Source organism: Rhinatrema bivittatum, chromosome 5 (genome assembly GCF_901001135.1).
Source record: "Rhinatrema bivittatum chromosome 5, aRhiBiv1.1, whole genome shotgun sequence".
In the NCBI taxonomy this organism is placed as follows: Eukaryota; Metazoa; Chordata; class Amphibia; order Gymnophiona; family Rhinatrematidae; genus Rhinatrema; species Rhinatrema bivittatum.
The window spans coordinates 339,909,793-339,931,939 of NC_042619.1; the positions used below are offsets into that span (position 1 = coordinate 339,909,793).

At 47.0% G+C, this 22,147-nt stretch overlaps 1 protein-coding gene across 1 annotated transcript in view; it reads right to left on the reverse strand.

Annotated features, from left to right (window-relative positions):
* The window catches only part of LOC115092958 (E3 ubiquitin-protein ligase HERC2-like), a 2,733,734-nt gene that overhangs the window by 746,150 nt on the left and 1,965,437 nt on the right, over positions 1–22,147 (reverse strand). The window contains 1 exon segment of the mRNA XM_029604466.1: positions 19,809–19,934. Within this exon segment, the coding sequence (XP_029460326.1) occupies positions 19,809–19,934 (126 nt within the window).

The following is a 22,147-nucleotide window of genomic DNA, read 5'->3' on the forward strand; positions in this document are numbered from 1 at the left end:
CGGTAGTATACTCCTATCACTATAGTCTTCCCCAATACACAAGGGATTTCTATTTATTATTATTTATTTATTTAACATTTTTGTACACCGAAATTCATGTAGCAATGTTACAAATCACTTCAGTTTACATTATAACATTAACAAGCATGTAAGAATGTGATTACATCGAACAGGGAGATAAACTTGGATCAAGGAACTGGGGCATAAAGTACAATGAATACGATAAAGTAATGAGATTCTAGACTAAAACCTGGCTAAGTATCTACCCATAAAGATTCGATTGTGCATTTAATCTAATGCAGGATGTTTATCCTGTTGGACTCTATGCCATCCAGGACATAAAACGCCACACCACCTCCGGAGTGCTCCTCTCTGTCATTGCAATATACTTTGTACCCCGGTATAGCACTGTCCCATTGGTTATCCTACTTCCACCATGTCTCTGAGGTGCTATTTAAGTGTATGTCATCATTCACTGCTATACATTCTAATTCTCCCATCTTACTTCTTAGACTTCTGGCATTAGCATACAAACATTTCAGTTTGTTTTTTGTTTGTATTTTCATTCTGCCTTTTTTTTTTAATTTATGTTTATTGTCTTTTAAGAAAAACAGAGACAGAATAAAGAACTAACAACATATCAAACTCTTCTACAGCATGTCTTAAAACTAAACAAAGATACAGATAACAGTAGTCGTCAGCATAGATATTTCAGACATTACAAATCTGTAGTTTGTCCAGCCAACCATGATAATTGGATACCTTAGCCATCCCCTCCCTCTGTGAGGGGTATCCTAACCATCCCCTCCCTCCCACCCTCCTTCCACCCCCCCCTTCCCCTACCCACTGTTTCTCAGATGGTCCTGGATATTTGCCTGTCAGCTATGCTTGTACTGATTTAGTGGGTGACTGGTGCTGCCACATTGATGTGTGGCATGAGATAGTCATTAAAGGATTGCCATATCTTCTGCATCTCATCCCATTGTTTTCCGGCAGTGGTCCTTGCAGAGATATATTCTTATGTATATAACTGAAGTAATAGTTTAAACCAATGGTCCAGGGTGGGTGTTTGCTCTGAAACCCAATTGTAAAGAATTACTTTTTCCCCTACTAAGCTGGATTTCCAAATAAAATGAATTAACGTATCATTCAGAGCCAACGTTCTGGGATGGCAGATACCGAAGAGCCAGAACATAGGGTCGTCTCGAATTTGTTTTGCCAACATCTCCCTACACTTAAGTTGCACTGCCTGCCAGAATTGTTGGATTTGTGGGCATACCCAAAAGCAGTGGGACAAGGTACCTTGTCCTTGTTTACATTTTGTACAGACAGGGGATGTCGCTATATGGGCATAAAAGGCCTTGATTGGCGTCATATAGAATCGGCATAAGAACTTGTTTTGTAATTCCCGGTAAGTGGCATTTTCGGACCAGGTGCGGATGTCTATAAAACATTGGTTAAATTCTTTTAAGGTTAAAGAAAAGTTAGGCCACTTTTTCCAGCTATTATAAAGATTCACTAAATCTCCCTGTCCAATGTCCGATTGTAAGGCCCTGTGGAATATGGCTATGGAAGGTTTTTGTGTACCAGCAGGTATCAGTATTTTACGGAGCTGTTGAAATGGTGGGGAGACCTGCAGGGTTTGAGTATGTGCCCGTAGAAAATGTTGAAGCTGAAGAAAGGGGAAATACTCTGCAGCTGTGAGTGCATGACCCCTCTGAAGTTCCTGAAAAGAAAGTAATTGACCTGTGGATTGGGAAAAACATTGATAGACACCAACCCCTTGTCTCTTGTGGAATATTGACCTCTCATGGGCTGGGACGAAAAGAAAAGAGCCACAAATGTTCAAGAAGGCCGATAGGTTAGAAGAGAGTTTCACCCTATGACAGAGAAAGGTCCAGGCTTTTCAGCTACTTTGAATAAGAGGCTGTTGGCCAATGACCGGGGGTACCATCCTTTGAGGGGCCTGAATCATAAAATTTAAAGATGTATTTTCCAGCCAGTGTTTGAGTTTGGATATCGGACTGAACCTGGAAGTGTTCAGGATTATATCTTGAATGTGCCTCAGCATACATGCTAGATTATATGTCCGTAAATTAGGGAAGTTTAAACCTCCTAGGGAAGAGGTCTGTTGGAGGGTACTGAGTAAGATATGAGCTCTCTTGCCATTCCAGAGGAAATGCCTTAGACATTGCGCCACTTTTATGCAGTCTTTTTTGGTCAACCATAACGGCACCATTTGTAGCACATATAGCCACTTGGGAAGTATCATCATCTTAAACACTTGTATCCGGCCGGAAAGTGATAATGGAAGACCCTGCCATTTTTTCAATAACTGAGATGTGTGTTGTAAGAGAGGTTCAATGTTAGCCCGGTACAGGTCCTTGTGATTGGTCGGGATTCGGACCCCTAGATATTTCATGGAATTATTTACCCACTTTAAAGGGAAGTCTCCCTCCCATGCTTTTCGGACATTTCCTCCGATATCTAACGCTTCCGATTTGTCTTGATTAACACATAGCCCTGCAAACCTGCCGTACTGGGATTGAATCTGTAATAAAGGAGCCAGGGAAGATTGTGGATCGGTAAGAAAAATTAAAATATCATCTGCGAATGCCACGATTTTAAATTCATTGGGACTCGAGGAGAAGCCTTTTATCTCCGGTGTTTGCGCTATTTCCCTCAGTAGGGGGTCAATAGCCATAAGAACATAAGAACATAAGAAAATGCCATACTGGGTCAGACCAAGGGTCCATCAAGCCCAGCATCCGGTTTCCAAAAGTGGCCAATCCAGGCCATAAGAACCTGGCAAGTACCCAAAAACTAAGTCTATTCCATGTTACCATTGCTAATGGCAGTGGCTATTCTCTAAGTGAACTTAATAGCAGGTAATGAACTTCTCCTCCAAGAACTTATCCAATCCTTTTTTAAACACAGCTATACTAACTGCACTAACCACATCCTCTGGCAACCAATTCCAAAGTTTGTGTGTTGAGTAAAAAATAACTTTCTCCGATTAGTTTTAAATGTGCCCCATGCTAACTTCATGGAGTGCCCCCTAGTCTTTCTACTATCCGAAAGAGTAAATAACCGATTCACATCTACCCATTCTAGACCTCTCATGATTTTAAACAGGGACAACCCTGCCAAACCCCCCTGCCAATTGTGAAAGTTTCGGATTTGCACCCGTTCACAACTATATGTGATAAAACAGTGAGAAATAGGTTAAGATATTGCAGTCCAAACCATATTGCTGTAAAACAGAGAATAAATAAGGCTATGACACTCTTGTCAAAAGCTTTTTCGGAGTCAAATCCGATGGCTAGGGCCGGTGTGTGATGAAAAATGGAGGTATGCAGAGCTGAAAGCAGTTTGACAATATGTGAGCAGGTGGGTCTGTTTTTGACAAAACCAACTTGCTGTTCAGATATTAGAGAAGGAAGAAGCACCCCCAACCTTTCTGCCAGTACTCTGGCTAAGAGTTTTAGATCGCAGTTGAGCAGCGATATCGATCGATAGGATGCAGGGTTTTGGGGGTCCTTGCCTGGCTTAGGGAGTACGGTAATGTAAGCAGTGTTGAATTGTGGAGGAAGGGTTTGTTTTGTAGCTGCTTCCCCGAAAAAAGCCATCAAAGGTGTTTGTAGTTGGGGTTTTAGCATCTTATAAAAGTAAAAAAAAACCCGTCTGTCCCCAGGCTTTCCCATACTGGCTAGCGGAAATAGCGTTCCTGACTTCAATAGGTAAGATAGGGCGGTTGAGAAAGGAACGCTGGGACGCCGACAGGGTAGGCAGTTTCAGTTACACAAAGAAGGCTTCTTCTTCCTCCCTCCCCCCGGGGACATCGTCCGAATATAAAGTTTCGTAGAAAACCCGAAAAACTTTGTAAATCTTTTTGTGCACCTTGACGATAATTCCCTGAGTGGTCTTCATAGAGGGAATAAAGGTTCGTTCCCTGTGCGCCCGAACTAAATTGGCAAAATATTTCCCAGCCTTGTTCCTGTATCGAAAAAAGTTATGTGGTGTAACCTGTAAGGAATGTTGGGCCCGTTGTTGCAATAAACAATTGATATCTCTTTGGATGGCAAAGTATATTTTGTGTTGGGGCACTGTTGGTTGGGATATGAGTTGTCATTTTGCAATGTCTAATTGGTTTTCTAAATTTAAAATAACTTGTTTGATTCTTTTTCTACGAGCGGAGACGTAGGCTATAATCTCTCCTCTAATCACTGCTTTGCTCGTTTCCCAGTAAAGTTGTGCATTGCCCTTGTGTGTTTTGATATGTAAAGCAAACTCTTCCCACTGGTTTTGGAGTTAACCTTTAAAATCTGGGTCCGCCCTCAGGAACCCGGAAACCTCCAAAAACGCTCACAAGGTTACTGCGCTGAAAATTGTAAGTCCACCTATATAATTGCATGATCCAATACCATCTGCAGCCCTATGCGTGCCTCTTGTAAGGCATGGAAACCTTCCCTGGGTACTAGTATGTAGTCAATTCTTGATAGAGATGTATGGGCCCGAGAGACGTGTATAGTCTCTCTCTGTAGGAATGTACGCCAGGAATCTATGAGATCATATTCCTTAAAAAGAAAGGGGATTCCCCGGCTCTCCCAGTTTGAGCTGTTCTGACCTGCTGGTGATCTGTCCCATTGTGAATCGTGCTATATTAAAATCCCCAGTTACCAGCACATAACCCCGCCCATTCATGACCAGTTGAGTTAAGACATATGTGAAAAAATCATGCGAATACTGATTAGGAGCATAAAGCGAACATATCGTTACCTCTTTGCCATTGAGTAGACCTGTAATCATTACAAAGCGGCCCTCCAAATCACAATGGGTTGTCAAATGCTGAAAGGATGCAGATTTGAGTACCAGGATTGCAACTCCTGCTTTTTTCTTTTTGGCTTGTGAAAAGTAACAAGCACCAACCCTAGATCTTTTCAGTTTTTGACTCTCCAGCGCAGACAAGTGTGTCTCCTGAATACAAGCAATTGTGGGTTTGCACTTACTAAGCCTTTGTAATACCTTATACGATTTAATGAGTGATCCTAGCCCATTAACACTCCAGCGTTTGTTGTCCATTAATTTGAAGTGACCCTCCCATTTATCTATTTGAAAATGCCCTTCTTGGCAGGCTGCTCCTTCGAAGCATAGGAGCCCATGTGACCAATCCCCTCCTTTCACCAGATCTCTTAATGAGCATGACCACCCCCAGTATTTGCTGCCTATATGTCCTAGGCCTTTTGTGTAGCACCAGGAAATAAGCTTTAGGCAATACACCCACATGGTAAGTTCTTGGAGGAGAAGTCCATTACCTGCTGTTAATTAAGTTGACTTAGATAATAACCACCGCTATTACTAGCAACGGTAACATGGAATAGACTTAGGTTTTGGGTACTTGCCAGGTTCTTATGGCCTGGATTGGCCACTGTTGGAAACAGGATGCTGGGCTTGATGGACCCTTGGTCTGACCCAGTATGGCATGTTCTTATGTCCTTACGATGAGAAATCTCCCTCTCAACCCCCGTTCTCTCCCCCCTCCCCCGCCCTCTCCTTCCTACCTCCCAACTTTTTTGCACCCATTCCTCTATCCAAAAAAATAAAATTTGGAACCCCGAAACTGGGGTATGAGAGCACTTCCGATAAGGGTGGGCGCCACGCCCCAACCCTCCTTATGCATGTGTGCGTACATCCGAAAACCACAAATCATGGAAATCCCACTCTTAATAAACAACTTATGTCCAGATCTCCCTTGCAGCTTATGGGACACAAGGCCAATTAACCTGATGATCATGCCTGTTTTACCCCCCGTATCCTGGGCATCTGCTATGCTACTAGTTCGGGAGAGAAGTCCCCCCTCAGGGCAGCAAAGATGCGTCTTCAGGGCGATGTCTTCTCTGTAATAGTCGGTAATGACATGTCCACAGCTCAGATTTTAACTGACCAGCTCAAAAATTTCTCCAGGTGAATCACCTCCACATTAAAAAGTTTCATATCGACATTGAGAGAAAGTGGGTGACCATTCTCCTCAGCTTCAGTAAGCTGTATATGGCCAACCCTGTTCCCAGGATTGTATGGAGGAAAGTCTTGTCCTGCAGCACCAGTAGCTGGAAGTATGCTGGTCAAATCACAGTGCACCTTTTCACATGCAGGTGTCCCACGACTGATCAGAAAAATGTTAGCTATGGCTCACATTTACAGTGGAATTCTGTCCTTCAAGAGCAGATTTTAAGTCCTGTGTGCGAAATTGCAAGCCATCACTGAAGTGTTGCCAGCACTGATCTCCCACAGATCATAAAGAAGTTCCATAACCTGCCATTCGGCTGGAAAGAGAGTCTCTCTTCCTGCCTGCTTTCTCCGCATCTCAAGCAGGGGGCTAACCATTTAACTGTAAGAACCAACAGAAACTTACAACTCCATTAGAGATCGCTGCCTCCATAACTGATTCTCAGCCCTTCATTCGATATGATTGACCATATAGGTTTGTGCTTCGGTCGCTGACTCGAAAATTTCAATTTTTTCTTTGTGCCACACTTTGAGTCATGCAGGAAATTGCAGAGCATACTGGAGAAAATATCTTCCTCTGCATGGAGACTTGCGCAGAATAATCTTGAAAAATAAAAATTCTTACCACATTGTAGGTGAGCTCTGGGGATTTTCTGAATGCCCGCATAATTGCCTGCTTATGCACAAAATTCAGCACTTTTATTATAACCAGCCTTGGTCTTGTATCTCCGTTCTTCCGCTGACCAAGTCTGTGGGCCCTTTCGATATGGAAAGTGTCTTGTAACTCTGTGAGGTTGAGCGCCTTTGGTAACCATTTTTCTAATACGGAACCGAGATTCCTCTCATCTAATGACTCGGGGAGGCCCATCAACTTAAGATTCGAACGCCACACTCGATTTTCCAAATCATCGTTTATTTAGTTAAGAGCAGAACACGGTACCCGGAGCCCTGTCTGAGCATGTCCGCTCGTGCTCACTGCATCACGTGGTCTCCTCCTCATTTTGCTTTTTAATTGATAGCGATAAGTTAGAATATTTTAGCTCAGGTGAATTTTTAGTTACAGGCATTTGTACTACTTTTCTTATTATTGGATCCTCACTGTTGCGATGCCCTAATTCTAATGAGTCATTAGTGTCCTTTGACAATACCTCTCTCTGAACCATGTGCTGCTGTGCGACTGTCAGCTTTCCCCTTTGTTCTAGTTTAAAAGCTGCTCTATCTCCTTTTTAATGGTTAGCGCCAGCAGTCTGGTTCCACCCTGGTTAAGGTGGAGCCCATCCCTTTGGAAGAGACTCCCCCTTCCCCAAAAGGTTCCCCAGTTCCTTACAAAACTGAATCCCTTTTCCTTGCACCATTGTCTCATCTACGCATTGAGACTCTGGAGCTCTGCCTGCCTTGGGGACCTGCATGTGGAACAGGGAGCATTTCAGAGAATGCTCCCTGTTCCACGTGCTCTTTCTACCTAAGAGCCTAAATTTGGCTTCCAGAACCTTTCTCCCACATTTTCTTATGTGTTGGTGCCCACATGAACCACGACAGCCGGCTCCTCCCCAGCACTGTCTAAAATCCTATCTAGGTGAAGCGTGAGGTCTGCCACTTTCGCACCAGGTAGGCATGTTACCAGGCAATCCTCATGCCCACCTGGCTGTTTACATTCCTAATAATTGAATCACCAATTTCTGTTTATTCGCTGCCTTACTGACTATTAAAAGCACAAACACACTAAACAATATTCCCCAATAGTTAACTTCACCCCAATACTTAAAAAAAAATGTTTCCCAAGCAAAACTTACTGATTCCTTTCAGCCACCAGCAAGGTGATCCTCTCCTCTCAGTGCTCCCACTAGACTCACCCCCCATAACAAGAAAAAGCTGCAACTTGAACTTTCAAGTCATTGAGTGCCAAGTCCTTACACAAACCATCTTGTAAGAATTCCAAAATTAAAGAAATATCCACCTTGAGAGGTTGAGAATCTCATTCAGAATACCAGGCCTTGAAAACTCTCCAAATCGTAACATAGGCTAGAGATGTAGAAAATTTCCTGGCCTGAAGGGTTCAACAACCAAACCCTTTCAATGCCAAACCATAAGTCAAAATTGACCCGGTTCCTCCTGTAGAATGAGTCCTTGATGCAACAGATCCTTCTGAGATGGTAGCAGTCACTGAAAATCAGCATACCACAGCTTCCGAGGCTAATCCAGAGCCAGTAAAAAAAGGTGTTGGTTTGACTTGTAATATTCTGGACAATTCTGCCTATCAGACCTCAGGATGAGAACCCATACAGAAGGGTGCCACGTGGTCACTCCTGAATTAAAGCGTCGATGCCCAGTGCTTTTGAGTATCGCCTGCAACTGAAAAAGCATGGAACTTTCACATTGATAAATATCACTGAAAGGTCTAGGTCTGGGCGGTGCCAGTGGTTCACAAGGAGCTGAAAGGCTTTGTCCACCAGCTCCTATTCTCTGGGTCCAAGTTTCTTCTGCTGAGGAAGTTGGCTCTGATATTGTCTTTTCCGGAAATGTGAGAGGTGGATATGCCTAGAAGATGTTGCTCTGCCCACACCATGAGCACATCTATCTCCTCTGTTGATTCTTGGTTCCACTCTGATAATTTATGTAAGCCACCATCATCACATTGACTGATATTATTGGGACTATCCGAGCCTCTAGATGCTCGGTGAACCACAAGCATGCTAACCAGACTGCCTGTGCTTTCAGTTGATGTTTCAGTGCCACTTATCTGCATTCCAGTGACCTTGCACCATCAATTCCTGACAGTGAGCCCCCAGCACAGAAGGCTTGCATCTGTCGTGAGTACTAACAAATCCTGTGTCTCCAGGGAACCTCTCTTCCTGCGATGATGTACCTATGACCACAAGTGCAATTGAGACCTCACCTCCAAAGGTAGGAGCAGCCTCATTGGATAGATCTGCATCTGCGGGTTCCATCAGGAAAGCAACAGGTGTTGAAGAGGTCATGTAATTGCCCTTGCCCAGGGAGCTAATTCCAACGAGGCAGAGATAAACCCCAGGACCTGTAGATAAGACCACATGGTCGGGTTAACAGCCTTCATCAGGGTTTGAACTTGAAGCACCATCTTTGGATTTGAGTCTCCGGCAGAACTATTCTGCCCTGGCTTTGTATCGAAGTGAACTCTGAGGTATTCCAGAGTGAGTCAGCTGCAAATTGCTCTTGGCCAGATTCACTACCCAGCCTAGCTCCAGTAATAACAAAACTACCATGTGAGAAGCCTAAAGACTCTCTTCCATGTTCTTGGCCCAAATGAACCAGTCGTTCAGATAGGGGTGAACCAGGATGCCATCTTTTCATAAGGCTACCGCTACCACCACCATGATCTTGGGAAAGGTTTTGGGCTCAGTGACCAGTCCGAAAGGCAAGGCCTGAAACTGGTAATGACAATTCAGAATGGCAAATTGAAGGAACTGTTGATATTCCTGGTGAATGGGAATATGCAGATATGCCTCCATGAGATCAAGAGATGTGAGGTATTCCTCTGCTTGTACTGCCATTATGACAGTACGCACTGTTTTCATCCTGAATGAGTGATTTGCAAATAACAATTGACTCACTTGATATCATGTATGGGGCAAAAGGACCTTTCCTTCTTGGGCACGACAAAATTAATGGAATTAATGTATTTTCCTGCGATTCGGGAACAGGAATCACGGCTTTCAGGTTAAACAGCCTTTGCAATGTAGCTTCCACTGCTAGCCTCTTCCGAGGGGAGTTGCAAGGAGATATCATAAAGGCATCCAGAGGAATGAGAAGAAATTCTAGACCTGAACCACTTCGAGGACCCATTGATCCAAAGTAATCTGGGCCAACCTGTGATAAAAACAAGATAGGCGCCCATCTATCTCCTGAACCAACAGATGAGCCTGGAAATCCTCATTGAAAAGATCGAGGAGCTCCACTTCCAGAACCTGTATCCTTTCAAGGCTTTTGAGGGTGGAAGGAATGAGATTGTGGAAGGGACAGGATCTCTGGGAAGAACTTCCCCTATAAGGCCAAAAATGTCAGTAATTTCGTGAGGGCAACTCACCTGAAAAGTCCAGGATTCCGGCTTCTTGTCCTCTGGAAAGCAAGGGACCTGGGTTTCCCCCCATTTAGTTGCCATTTTCTCCAATTTGCTGTCAAACAAAAGCAAACCCTTGAAGGGCAGCTTGGTATGATTGGTCTTTGAAATAGTATCTGCTGACCAGTTGCACAGTCACAGCTGTAGCATGGCTGCTATAACAGAAGCAACTCCTCTGGAGGCTGTGTGAACCAGGTCAGAGCCCACATTAGCTAAGAAGACAGCCCCCGGTTCTACCATAGGTCTGCTATCAGAAGTGGCATTGCCAGATTCTTTAAAAAGACGCAAAGTAGCTCGAGGGCACAAGAAGCAATTTCCAAACACATTGCCACTGCCTCACTTGCTTTAGAATAGCCTCAATATTTCTAACCTGAGCATCCTTAAGACCTGCACCTCGTCTACTGGGATGGTGGTTCTTTTTGTGACAGAACATACCAAAGCATCCACCTTAGGGAAACACTACTGCTCTCTGGCCTGTGGATCCAAGGAATATAAACCTGCCAAGGCACACCCCTCCTTTAAAGAATGCCTCTGGCGTACTCTATTCTAGATCAATCAACTCTTGAATCACATCCAGAAGGGGAAAGAAACATGAAGCCTTGCATAGGGTGACCAAAATGGGATCCCTTCTGCACCCCTGAGGAGTCAATCCCAGCCACTCTGAGGGTCTTCAGTCCATGAAATCAGGCTTGGCAACTCATCTATATGAAAGAAACGGAGAAGAGTTCTATGTGGCTCCAAATCTGGGGGAATCTTCCCTTCCTCATTGGTGTCATCTTGATCCAAATGCATTTGAACCTTGGCAGGCCACACTGTGCCATGGTGATTGACTATGGTGGCAGGCATAGGAGAACCTTGAGCACATGAACCTAAACTAGTTGGTATTGTTGACTCAGATGACTGCCCCTGTAGAAATGTCTATAATCCCAGGAAGAATTCCACCCAAGAAAAAGAGGATGGCTGCATTCCAGGCCTCATAGGCCCGAACCTGACACCCTGAGAGTGAGGCTCCCCTGAAGACTCAGCCAATAGATCAATCGAAGGAGGGGATACTCGTGTCATGTTGCCCTCTGTCCCACTCCATTCTGTCAGATGGACCATAATCTGCAAAATCAGGAGGCAAATCCCCATGAGCATCCAGGCAGCACTGACACAGGCTTATAGAAAGCTCCAGTTGTATTGTTATGATGTGGCATGCAGCACAAATGGAGAAGCGCTTAGACTTCTTTGCAGCTGGCACCATGGTTTGTAATGTGCTCAGAGGTACAAGCATGTGCCCAACTAGATGCACAAAACATGTATGCAGGTAGTCATGCATAATATATATATATATACACATACATACATACACACACACTCTAGACTGTAGGTTTCATCTATCCACCAACTGCTGGAGACAGAGAAATACTGAGGGACTGCAGGTGGCACACTAGGTTATGTAGCAGTGTCAGGAAATCTTTTTCTTTCTCCATCTGCTGGCAGGGAGGCAAAACCCAGGAATCTAGACTGATCTGGGTATGGATAGGAATGCCAATCTAATTGGTTGTTGACTAGCTAGGCACCAAAGCTATAGAAATCAGATTTGACAAGGCCAGAAAGGGGCTATTAAAAAAACATTTGTCCTCCTTCTCTTCTTAGTTTTTGAACTGATTACCCTGTATACCAGTGGAATTGGGGGAAATGCATAAAGAAGCCCTATATTCCACAGAATTAAGAAAGCATCCACTACCACTCTAACCTAGACTAGTACATGAGAACCTTTTTGTTGAATAATTGTATAATTACACAATGTTGGGTTCCATATTAGGTGCTACAACCCAAGAAAGAGATCTAGGTGTCATAGTGGATAACACATTGAAATCGTCGGTACAGTGTGCTGCGGCAGTCAAAAAAGCAAACAGAATGTTGGGAATTATTAGAAAGGGAATGGTGAATAAAACGGAAAATGTCATAATGCCTCTGTATCGCTCCATGGTGAGACCGCACCTTAAATACTGTGTACAATTCTGGTCGCCGCATCTCACAAAAGATATAATTGCGATGGAGAAGGTACAGAGAAGGGCTACCAAAATGATAAGGGGAATGGAACAGCTCCCCTATGAGGAAAGACTACAGAGGTTAGGACTTTTCAGCTTGGAGAAGAGACGACTGAGGGGGGATATGATAGAGGTGTTTAAAATCATGAGAGGTCTAGAATGGGTAGATGTGAATCGGTTATTTACTCTTTCGGATAGTAGAAAGACTAGGGGGTACTCCATGAAGTTAGCATGGGGCACATTTAAAACTAATCGGAGAAATTTCTTTTTTACTCAACGCACAATTAAACTCTGGAATTTGTTGCCAGAGGATGTGGTTAGTGCAGTTAGTATAGCTGTGTTTAAAAAAGGATTGGATAAGTTCTTGGAGGAGAAGTCCATTACCAGCTATTAAGTTCACTTAGAGAATAGCCACTGCCATTAGCAATGGTTACATGGAATAGACTTAGTTTTTGGGTACTTGCCAGGTTCTTATGGCCTGGATTGGCCACTGTTGGAAACAGGATGCTGGGCTTGATGGACCCTTGGTCTGACCCAGTATGGCATTTTCTTATGTTCTTATGTTCTTAAGCAAATTGCAAAGAGATCTAATTGTCTTGTGTTTTGTTTGTGCACTTATATTATACTACTGAAGTTTTATGTTTTTATGTGACCTGCCCTAGTTCAATTTTATTGCGATATATGTTTTAAAAATAAATAAAATAAATCTATTTGTAAGTGCCCCAAACCTGAAAAAATTCCAGAACTACTTGATTATGTAGCAATCATTTCAGATAGAATTGAACAATAATGACCCTAAAATATTAATGGGAGTAATAAACTATTGCATTATTTCTGTAAAATCATGTAAAATGTTGAGATTACTTACCTGATAATCTCCTTTTCCTCAGAACAAATGGGTATAGTATGCTCGTGCTAGCAGTTGGAGACGGATCTGACGTCAGCACGGGTATATATACCCCCACAGGAAGCGTAGCAACTTAGTAATCTTCCTTGCAAAAGCTGTTATGGATGTGTGTACTGACGCTCAGTGAAATAGTGAAACAGGATTCCCCTGACCGATTGATAGTAGCTGGAGACCGCCAGCATTCACAACCGGAAGGCGTTGACACCTGGTAGAGTGTACGCTCTTATGGAAACAGATGACATGGCTTACCTTGAATCGGTGAAACACATGTACACAGGCAGCTGGGCGGGATGCTGAGTCCATCTGTCTACACTAAGGAAAAGGAGATTATCAGGTAAGTAATCTCAACATTTCCTGTCGTGTAGCCAGATGGACTCAGTACAAATGGGATGTACAAAAGCTTTACTCCCAGCCTGGGCGGGAGGCTGCCTGAGGCCCATGTAGAACCGCCCTCGCAAATGCTGTGTCATCCCTGGCCTGGACATCCAGATGGTAGAACCTGGAGAAGGTATGGAGGGAGGACCACGTCGCCGCTTTACATATTTCCGCAGGTGACAGCATCCTGGATTCTGCCCAAGATGCCGCTTGTGCTCTGGTAGAATGAGCCTTGACTTGTAGAGACGGAGACTTCCCAGCATCCACGTAAGCTGCTCTGATAACTTCTTTAATCCAGCGGGTGATTCTGGGCCGAGAGGCCGCTTCCCCTTGTCTTTTCCCACTGTGCAGGACGAACAGATGGTCCGTCTTTCGTACTTCTTGTGTCACTTCCAGATATCTGGGCAGCAATCTGCCGATGTCGAGATGGCGTAGTAAACGCCCTTCTTCAGATTTCTGCAACCCCGCCGTGGTAGGCAAGGATATGGTTTGGTTAAGATGAAACTGTGAAACCACTTTAGGTAGAAAGGAGGGAACCGTCCGAAGATGGATAGCCTCAGGAGTGATTCTGAGAAAGGGATCACGGCATGACAGTGCTTGTAGCTCTGAGATGCGGCGTGCTGAACATACAGCCAGCAAGAACACCATCTTCAAAGTTAGAGAACGGAGAGACAGGCCCCGAAGGGGTCTGAAGGTGGATCCCGTGAGGAAATCCAAAACAAGGTTGAGGTTCCATAAGGGCACAGGCCACTTCAGTGGCAGACGAATATGCTTGACTCCTTTCAGGAAGCGAGAAACATCTGGGTGCTGGGCAATGGTCTTGCCATCCCTCCTGGGACCGTAGCAAGACAGCGCAGCCACCTGAACCTTGATTGAGCTGAGGGAGAGACCCTTCTGAAGTCCATCTTGCAGGAAATCCAACACAATAGGGATTGTGGGCGCATGTGGATTGGTGCCATGAGTGTCGCACCATGCTTCAAATACTCTCCAGATCCTTACGTAGGTGAGGGATGTGGAAAATTTGCGAGCTTGGAGGAGTGTGTCTATCACGGGCTCCGAGTAACCTCTTTTCTTCAGTCTAGCCCTCTCAATGGCCAGACCGTAAGAGAGAATTGAGCCGGATCCTCGTGGAGGATGGGACCCTGATGTGGAAGGTCCCGGCGAGGAGGCAGGGGAAGGGGTTCCCCTGCCAGTAGTCTTCTCATGCTGCGTACCAGGGTCTTCTTGGCAGTCTGGTGCCACTAGAAGAACTAGGCCCCGGTGTCTCTGAATCTTGTGGATGATGGCGCCCAGCAGAGGCCACGGAGGAAATGCATATAGCAGAGTCCCTGGAGGCCATGGCTGAACCAGGGTATCGATTCCGTGTGAGAACGGGTTGCGTTTGCGGCTGAAGTATCTGGGTACTTGAGCATTGGACTTGTCCGCTAGTAAGTCCATGTCCGGAATCCCCCAGTGATCCACAATCATCTGGAAGGCTGTGGGCGACAGCTGCCACTCTCCCGGATCTAGGCTGTCTCTGCTGAGGAAGTCTGCCGTGGTGTTGTCCTTCCCGGCAATGTGGACGGCTGAGATGTCCTGAAGATTCGCCTCTGCCCAAGCCATCAGCGGGGCTATCTCCAGAGATACCTGTTGGCTTCTGGTTCCGCCCTGACGGTTGACATATGCCAACGTGGTGGCGTTGTCGGACATCACTCTGACTGCTCTGTTCTTCAGCCTGTGAGCAAATCGTAGGCATGCCAATCGGACTGCCCGGGCCTCTAGATGGTTGATGTTCCATGCTGCCTCTTCTCTGTTCCACCGCCCTTGTGCGGTGAGTTCTTCGCAGTGTGCTCCCCAGCCGCTCAGGCTGGCATCTGTGGTGAGCAGAGTCCACGTGGGGGAGGACATCTTCGACCCCCTGCTTATGTGGCTGGACTGCAACCACCACCATAACTGGGTCCGTACTCTGGCTGGCAGAAGAAGGTGCATGGAATAGTTCCGAAAGCGGGGGCTCCAACGAGAGAGCAGGGAGTGTTGTAACAGTCTCATGTGGGCCCTTGCCCAAGGTACCACTTCCAGGGTGGATGCCATGAGGCCGAGAACCTGCAGATAATCCCAAGCTATGGGCCGAGTGGCTCCCATCAAGTACCGGATACGCGTCTGAAGTTTTAACCTTCTCTTGGTAGTGAGACTGACTGTGTCTGCCTGGGTGTCGAACTGCACTCCCAGGTATTCCAGAGATTGGGAAGGCTGTAGGCAACTCTTGCTGAGGTTGATCACCCAGCCCAAGCTTTCCAGAAGGGCGATCACTCTGTCGGTTGTCCGATGGCTCTCCTCTCGTGACTTTGCCCTGATCAGCCAGTCGTCTAGGTAGGGATGGGACCAGGATTCCTTCCCGTCTGAGTGCTGCTGCTACCACTACGACCACCTTGGTGAAGGTCCGCGGTGACGTGGCCAACCCGAAGGGCAGAGCCCGGAATTGGAAGTGGCGTCCTAGAACCTTGAAGCGTAGGTAGCGCTGATGATCCGGATGGATCGGGATATGCAGGTAGGCTTCCGACAAGTCTAAGGCCGTGAGGAACTCTCATGGCTGTACTGCGGCCTTGACGGAGCGCAGAGTTCCCATGGAAAACCTCAGGACCCTTAAGTATCGATTGACTGACTTGAGGTCCAGTACGGGCCGAAAGATGTCCCCTTTCTTGGGTACCATGAAATAAATGGAATAATGTCCAGAATTCACTTCCCATGCAGGTACTGGGATGATGGCTTTCAAGGACAGGAGCCTTGCCAAGGTAGCTTCCAATGCTGCCTTCTTGTGTATGGGACATGAAGATTCCACAAACTTGTCCGGAGGGAGGTGATGAAAGTCCAGATAATACCCCTCTCGGATGATGGAGAGGACCCACTGGTCCGATGTAATCTCGACCCATCTGGGGTAGAAGAGGGTTAACCTGCCCCCTATGGCTCTGTCCCCCAGATGAATCAGCGGATTCTCATTGTGAGGCGCAGCCAGGACCTGAGCCCGGGCCTGCTCCCCTCTTGCGCTGCTTGGTCTGAAAGGACTGATTCCGGGCCTGAGGACGTGGTGCCTGGTAGCGCCTCCTGTAGAGAATGAAGCGCTGGGAGCTTCTACCCCTGGAGGGCCTTGGAAAGGCGCGCTGGTTCCTTCTGAACCGATCTTCCGGCAGTCGAGGTACTGGAGAGGCGCCCCATGTGCTGGCCAGTTTACCAAGGTCGCTGCCAAACAGGAAAGAGCCTTTAAAGGGCAATCTGGTGAAGCGTGTCTTTGAAGGCGCATCGGCTGACCATTTCCGGATCCAGAGCTGCCTCCTGGCAGCTACGGAGGATGAGATCCCCTTGGCTGTCGTCCGGACTAGGTCTGATGCGGCATCCGTAAGGAATGAGAGAGCTGACTCCATGTCTGCTGCTGGAGCGTTGTTCCTGACCTGTGATAAACAGGAACGTGTCACCACTGTGCAGCAGGTTGCGATTTGCAAAGATAGAGCTGCCACCTCAAAAGTCTGTTTCAGAATGGCATCCAGTCGCCAGTCATGAGGCTCCTTGAGGGCCGCCCCCCCTTCAACTGGAATGGTAGTGCGCTTGACCACAGCGCTAATCAAGGCGTCCACCTGAGGGCACGCCAGCAGCTCCTGGATAGCCGGTGCCAGTGGGTACATGCCCGTCAGGGCCCGACCCCCTTTGAATGCGGCCGCTGGTGCAGCCCATTCTAAATCTATCAGTTGTTGTGCTGCTTGCAAGAATGGAAAATGGCGGGCTGTGGGACGAAGACCTTCCAGCAGGGGGTTCTGCGCAGAGGGTACCGTAGCACTAGGACCTGTAATATCCAACTCCGCCAGGCACTGAGCCACCAGGTCCGAGAGATCCTCTTTAGGGAAGAACCGCCTCATGGTTCTATAATGGCTCAATCCCTGAGGGAAGTTCCCCTTTGTCCGGGAGTTCGGACTCGTCCGGTGAAACCTCCTGGTCCGACTGATCCGGACTGTCTAGCGGCGGGAGGTCCCGCTCACGATAAGGGCGTGAGGGTCCCGGAACAGGATCCGCTGGAGCTGCAACCGCAGCAGCCACCGCAGTCGCAGCTACAGCAGGAACAGCAGGAACCGCAGGGCCTGGACGAGAAGCCATTTGCATCTGTACAAAGGCATGAATCCCCTTAAAGAGATCCACCAAGGAAATTGAAGCGGTCTCTAATCGCCGGGGTACAAGATCCCCCGGGATTCCAGATTGGTCGAGACTGCCCGCTAAATCCGTGGTAGCCCCTGGGGAACTGTCAGCAAATCGTGGCTGAGACTGGTCCTGGCCCGAGGGTCCCACGGCCTCCTCACATTGGGCTCATAGGGAGTCTGGCTCTTCACTGTGCGTGGCTCTAAGCTGGCATGCGGAGCAGAGGCCGAGGGCTTTAATGCCGGAGGCAGGAGGCGCCTTCGCTGAAGACGCTGAGGCGTTCTGTTCCATTGAAAAGTATGTGCACAATAATATGCTGCAGCAATATACGCTTAATACAACAGGCGCACAATAATAAGCGGCAGCAATGTACGCTTAATATAACAGGTGCACAATAATATGCGGTCGCAATATACGCTTCATATACCAGGCGCACAAAAATATGCGGCAGCAATATACGCTTAATACAACAGGCGCACAATAATATGCTGCAGCAATATACGCTTAATATAACAGGCGCACAATAATAAGCGGCAGCAATATACGCTTAATATAACAGGCGCACAATAATATGCGGCAGCAATATACGCTTAGTATAACAGGCGCTTAATAATATGCGGGCAGCAATATACGCTCAATAGTATTCAATATGCACTCAGCAATAAGCGGTGAGCAATACACGCTCAATGGTATTCAATATGCACTCAGCAATAAGCGGTTAGCAATACACGCTCAATGGTATTCAATATGCTCTCAGCAATAAGCAGTTAGCAATACACGCTCAATGGCACAATGATGGATACAATGGGGTAGATTTTCAAACAGCGCGAATTGGTGTACTTTTGCTGGCGCATCAGGCGCCAGCAAAAGTACGCGGGATTTTAGTAAATACGCGCGTAGCCGCGCGTATCCGCTAAAATCCTGGATCAGCGCGCGCAAGGCTTCTGTATAGCCGGCGCACGCCGAGCCGCGCAGCCTACCCCCGTTCCCTCCGAGGCCACTCCGAAATCGGAGCAGCCTCGGCGGGAACTTTCTTTTGCCCTCCCCTCACCTTCCCCTCCCTTCCCCTACCTAACCCACCCGCCCGGCCCTGTCTAAACCCCCCCCCCTTACCTTTGTCGGGGGATTTACGCCTCCCGGAGGGAGACGTAAATCCCCGCGCGCCAGCGGGCCGCTAGCGCGCCGGGATGCGACCTGGGGGCGGGTACGGAGGGCGCGGCCACGCCCCCGGACCGCCCCAGGCCGTAACCACGCCCCCGGGCCCGCCCCCAAAACGCTGCCGACACGCCCCCAAAACGCCGCGCCGACCGGGCCCGCCCCCGACACGCCCCCCTCGCCAAACCCTGGGACTTACGCGAGTCCCGGGGTCTGCACACGCCGGTAGGCCTATTGAACATAGGCGCACCGGCGCGCAGGGCCCTGCTCGCCTAAATCCGCCCGGATTTCGGCGGATTTAGGCGAGCAGGGCTCTTAAAATCCGCCTCAATATGCGCTTAGTCATAGACATGCGCCTATCACGGACGCTCAATACCTGAATAAGGCCTACAAAATGGCGCCCTCCACGGCGTGCCACGCTGCCGATCCTCAGTTCCTCAGAGACCAAAAGTAAGAGATGTACGCCTTACCTGATCCTCGGCGCTTCCCGGCTGGAACCCGGGCGGTCTCCGGCTGCGGGGGGAGAGGGCAAGTACCTTCACCGCCGCATTTGAGGATATGCACCCGCTGCCTCGTCCACGCTGGGACCGAGGCGCCTCGCTCGCCACGCCCGAGCCTCGCCCGGGGGGCTATGTCCCTGCTGCGATTTGGCGACCGGACCGAGGTCTTAAACCTCGGGGGGATCACGGAAATCACCCTGGGAAACTCTACTGGGGGAGGGACCCCAAGGGTATCACCGCAGGAGTGCGGGGTTCAATGTTGCAGTAGAAATTTAGTAAGAAGACAGTAGAAAATAGAAAGTAGATTGGAAACACGCTCAGCGAGCGTGCAGGCTCTCTAAACTGCTTTGGAGACGGAAATTACTAAGTTGCTACGCTTCCTGTGGGGGTATATATACCCGTGCTGACGTCAGATCCGTCTCAAACTGCTAGCACGAGCATACTATACCCATTTGTTCAGAGTCCATCTGGCTACACGACAGGAAAAGGTATTTAATGTGGCTTATTTTCGTACATTACCAATATCTATACATCTGAACCTTGTAAATTCTTCCCCTTCTATATTTCATTACCTTAAAGAAAGGGCTATGAAGAAGCTGCTTTCCACCTCTCACAATGGGGTCTTCATATTCAAACTGTCGCTGCAAAGCTTCTGGTAGCCCTTTAACCAAAGCAGCTAGAGCACTGCCTGTGAAACTCTGAAAAGGTAATAGCACAAGAGATCCATATCAAATACCTTAAATATAAAGACCTTATGTGACAGAATCAGGGGTTATCACATTGAAAAGTACCCTAAAGATACAGAACAAGTAGGTTGTAAACTACATAAGGAAGCTAAGAAGTGCACTGCTTTAAGACACAGATGTGGGGAGTTGTAATCTGTCAGAGTCAGAACTCCTCCCAGCTTGGAACAGATAGAAATCAAAGTGCAATTAACCTACCAGGAAAGCAGAGCACTCAGCAAGGAAGAAAATGGAAAGCAGAAAACAAGTGATGTCAGTATAGACAGAAGCTTTGTGGTAATTTAGTCACAAGTGCCCAGAATTTACAGAAACAGGTGTGACAAATGTGTGAATAGTTTAAGGCAGAAGAAAAGCATTTGGAAAAGGTGGGAGCTGGCCGCTAAGCATGGGGTCAAGGAGTTAACAGTTGGTGTTTGCTAGTGAGAGAAAAAGCTAAAGCTGGTTAAGAGGATGCTATGTTAAGCCCAGAGATGCCACTCGAGGGCCTTGACAAAGGAGTATCACATATTCTGATCCTCCTGGATATCTCTGCTGCCTTTGACACTGTCAATCACAAAATACTTGTTCAATGCCTTTCAGATATTGGCATTTCAGGTTCAGCCCTGCAATGATTCCAATCCTATTTACAAGACAGACAATACAGTGTACAAATAGGCAACTGCACCTCTAAAACTACCCCCCTTCCACAAGGTGTCCCACAAGGCTCCTCCCTGTCCCCCACTCTGTTTAACATTTACCTCCTTCCGCTCTGCAACCTTCTATCTAATCTAGGCCTCCCGCACTTCATCTACGCCAATGATGTGCAAATTCTTATTCCTGTAAAAGACACACTTCAAAAAGCTACTGAGACTTGGAATTCCACTCTAACGGTGATTAACAATCTTCTGACAGACAACTTCCTAGCACTCAACACTGCCAAAACAGAGATACTTCACATCACCCCTCCTAACTTTTCCCCTTCCCTGCACCCAGGACACTGCCCCATCCCCCCTTGGTCTCCAAGTCTTGGCATCACCATTGATAACCATCTCTCTTTCAATAAGCACATTAACAACACACTCAAAGCCTGTTATTTCAAACTGCACACCCTCAAAAAAATCAAACCCCTACTACACTTAAACGACTTTCGCACTATCCTGCAAGCATTCATCCTATCCAGAATAGACTACTGTAATGCCCTTCTTATTGGTCTACCCAAAAGCACACTTCAACCACTCCAACTACTCCAAAATGCTGCTGCACGCATCCTCACCAACACACACAAAAACGATCACATCACCCCGGTATTAAAACACCTTCATTGGTTACCTGTCGCAGAAAGAATAACATACAAAACCCTCACTCTCATCCACAAGGCACTCCACAACCAAAACATGCACTGGTTCTCTGAGCACCTCACCTTCCACAGCTCAAACAGACCCATAAGGCAGAAACACAGAGCAACACTTCCCATCCCTTCCCCTAAGCAGCACAAACTCCACTCCACTAGAGCCCGGGCTTTTTCTTTGGCAGGACCTGTCCTTTGGAATAAGCTCCCCTCCTTCCTGCGTCAGGAACCCTGCCACAAAAAATTTAAACAGAACCTGGAAACTTCCTTGTTCACACAAGCTTACTCATAACTGCCCTCCTCTCCTTTTAATTCTATGTTTATCTGACTTAGATATTTGAATACTAAGTTAATCTAATTTATGACCTTCTTTCCTATTTAATCTTATGTATTTAAGCACTGCTTGATCCCAAACGTACTGTATACTTTTCAGTACTAACTCTCCAATGTATCCCAGTTCTTTTCACCCCTATGTTATTGTCCGCTTGCCATGTTCAACTTTATATGTATTGTTCATTATTCACTGTTCTCTGTAAAGCTCATTCGCTGAATTTTTTGTTCTCTGTGAACCGACGAGATGTTCCCAACGTTCATCGGTATATAAAAGCTTCCAAATAAATAAATAAATAATGGACATAACCAGGTAAGAAGTCTGAAGAACAGACAGTTTAAGGGCATGCTTAGAAATTGGTAGACTGGGGGAGCGGTGATTTCATCGCCAAGCATGGCCGCCTAGCTCCGAGCTCCTGCACCGGCTCGAATTAATCCCCCTGCATCCGGGCTCTGCAAACTTCGTTTTTGCAAAAAAAAAAAACCATACCCCGGAGGTCATCCCCTCAGC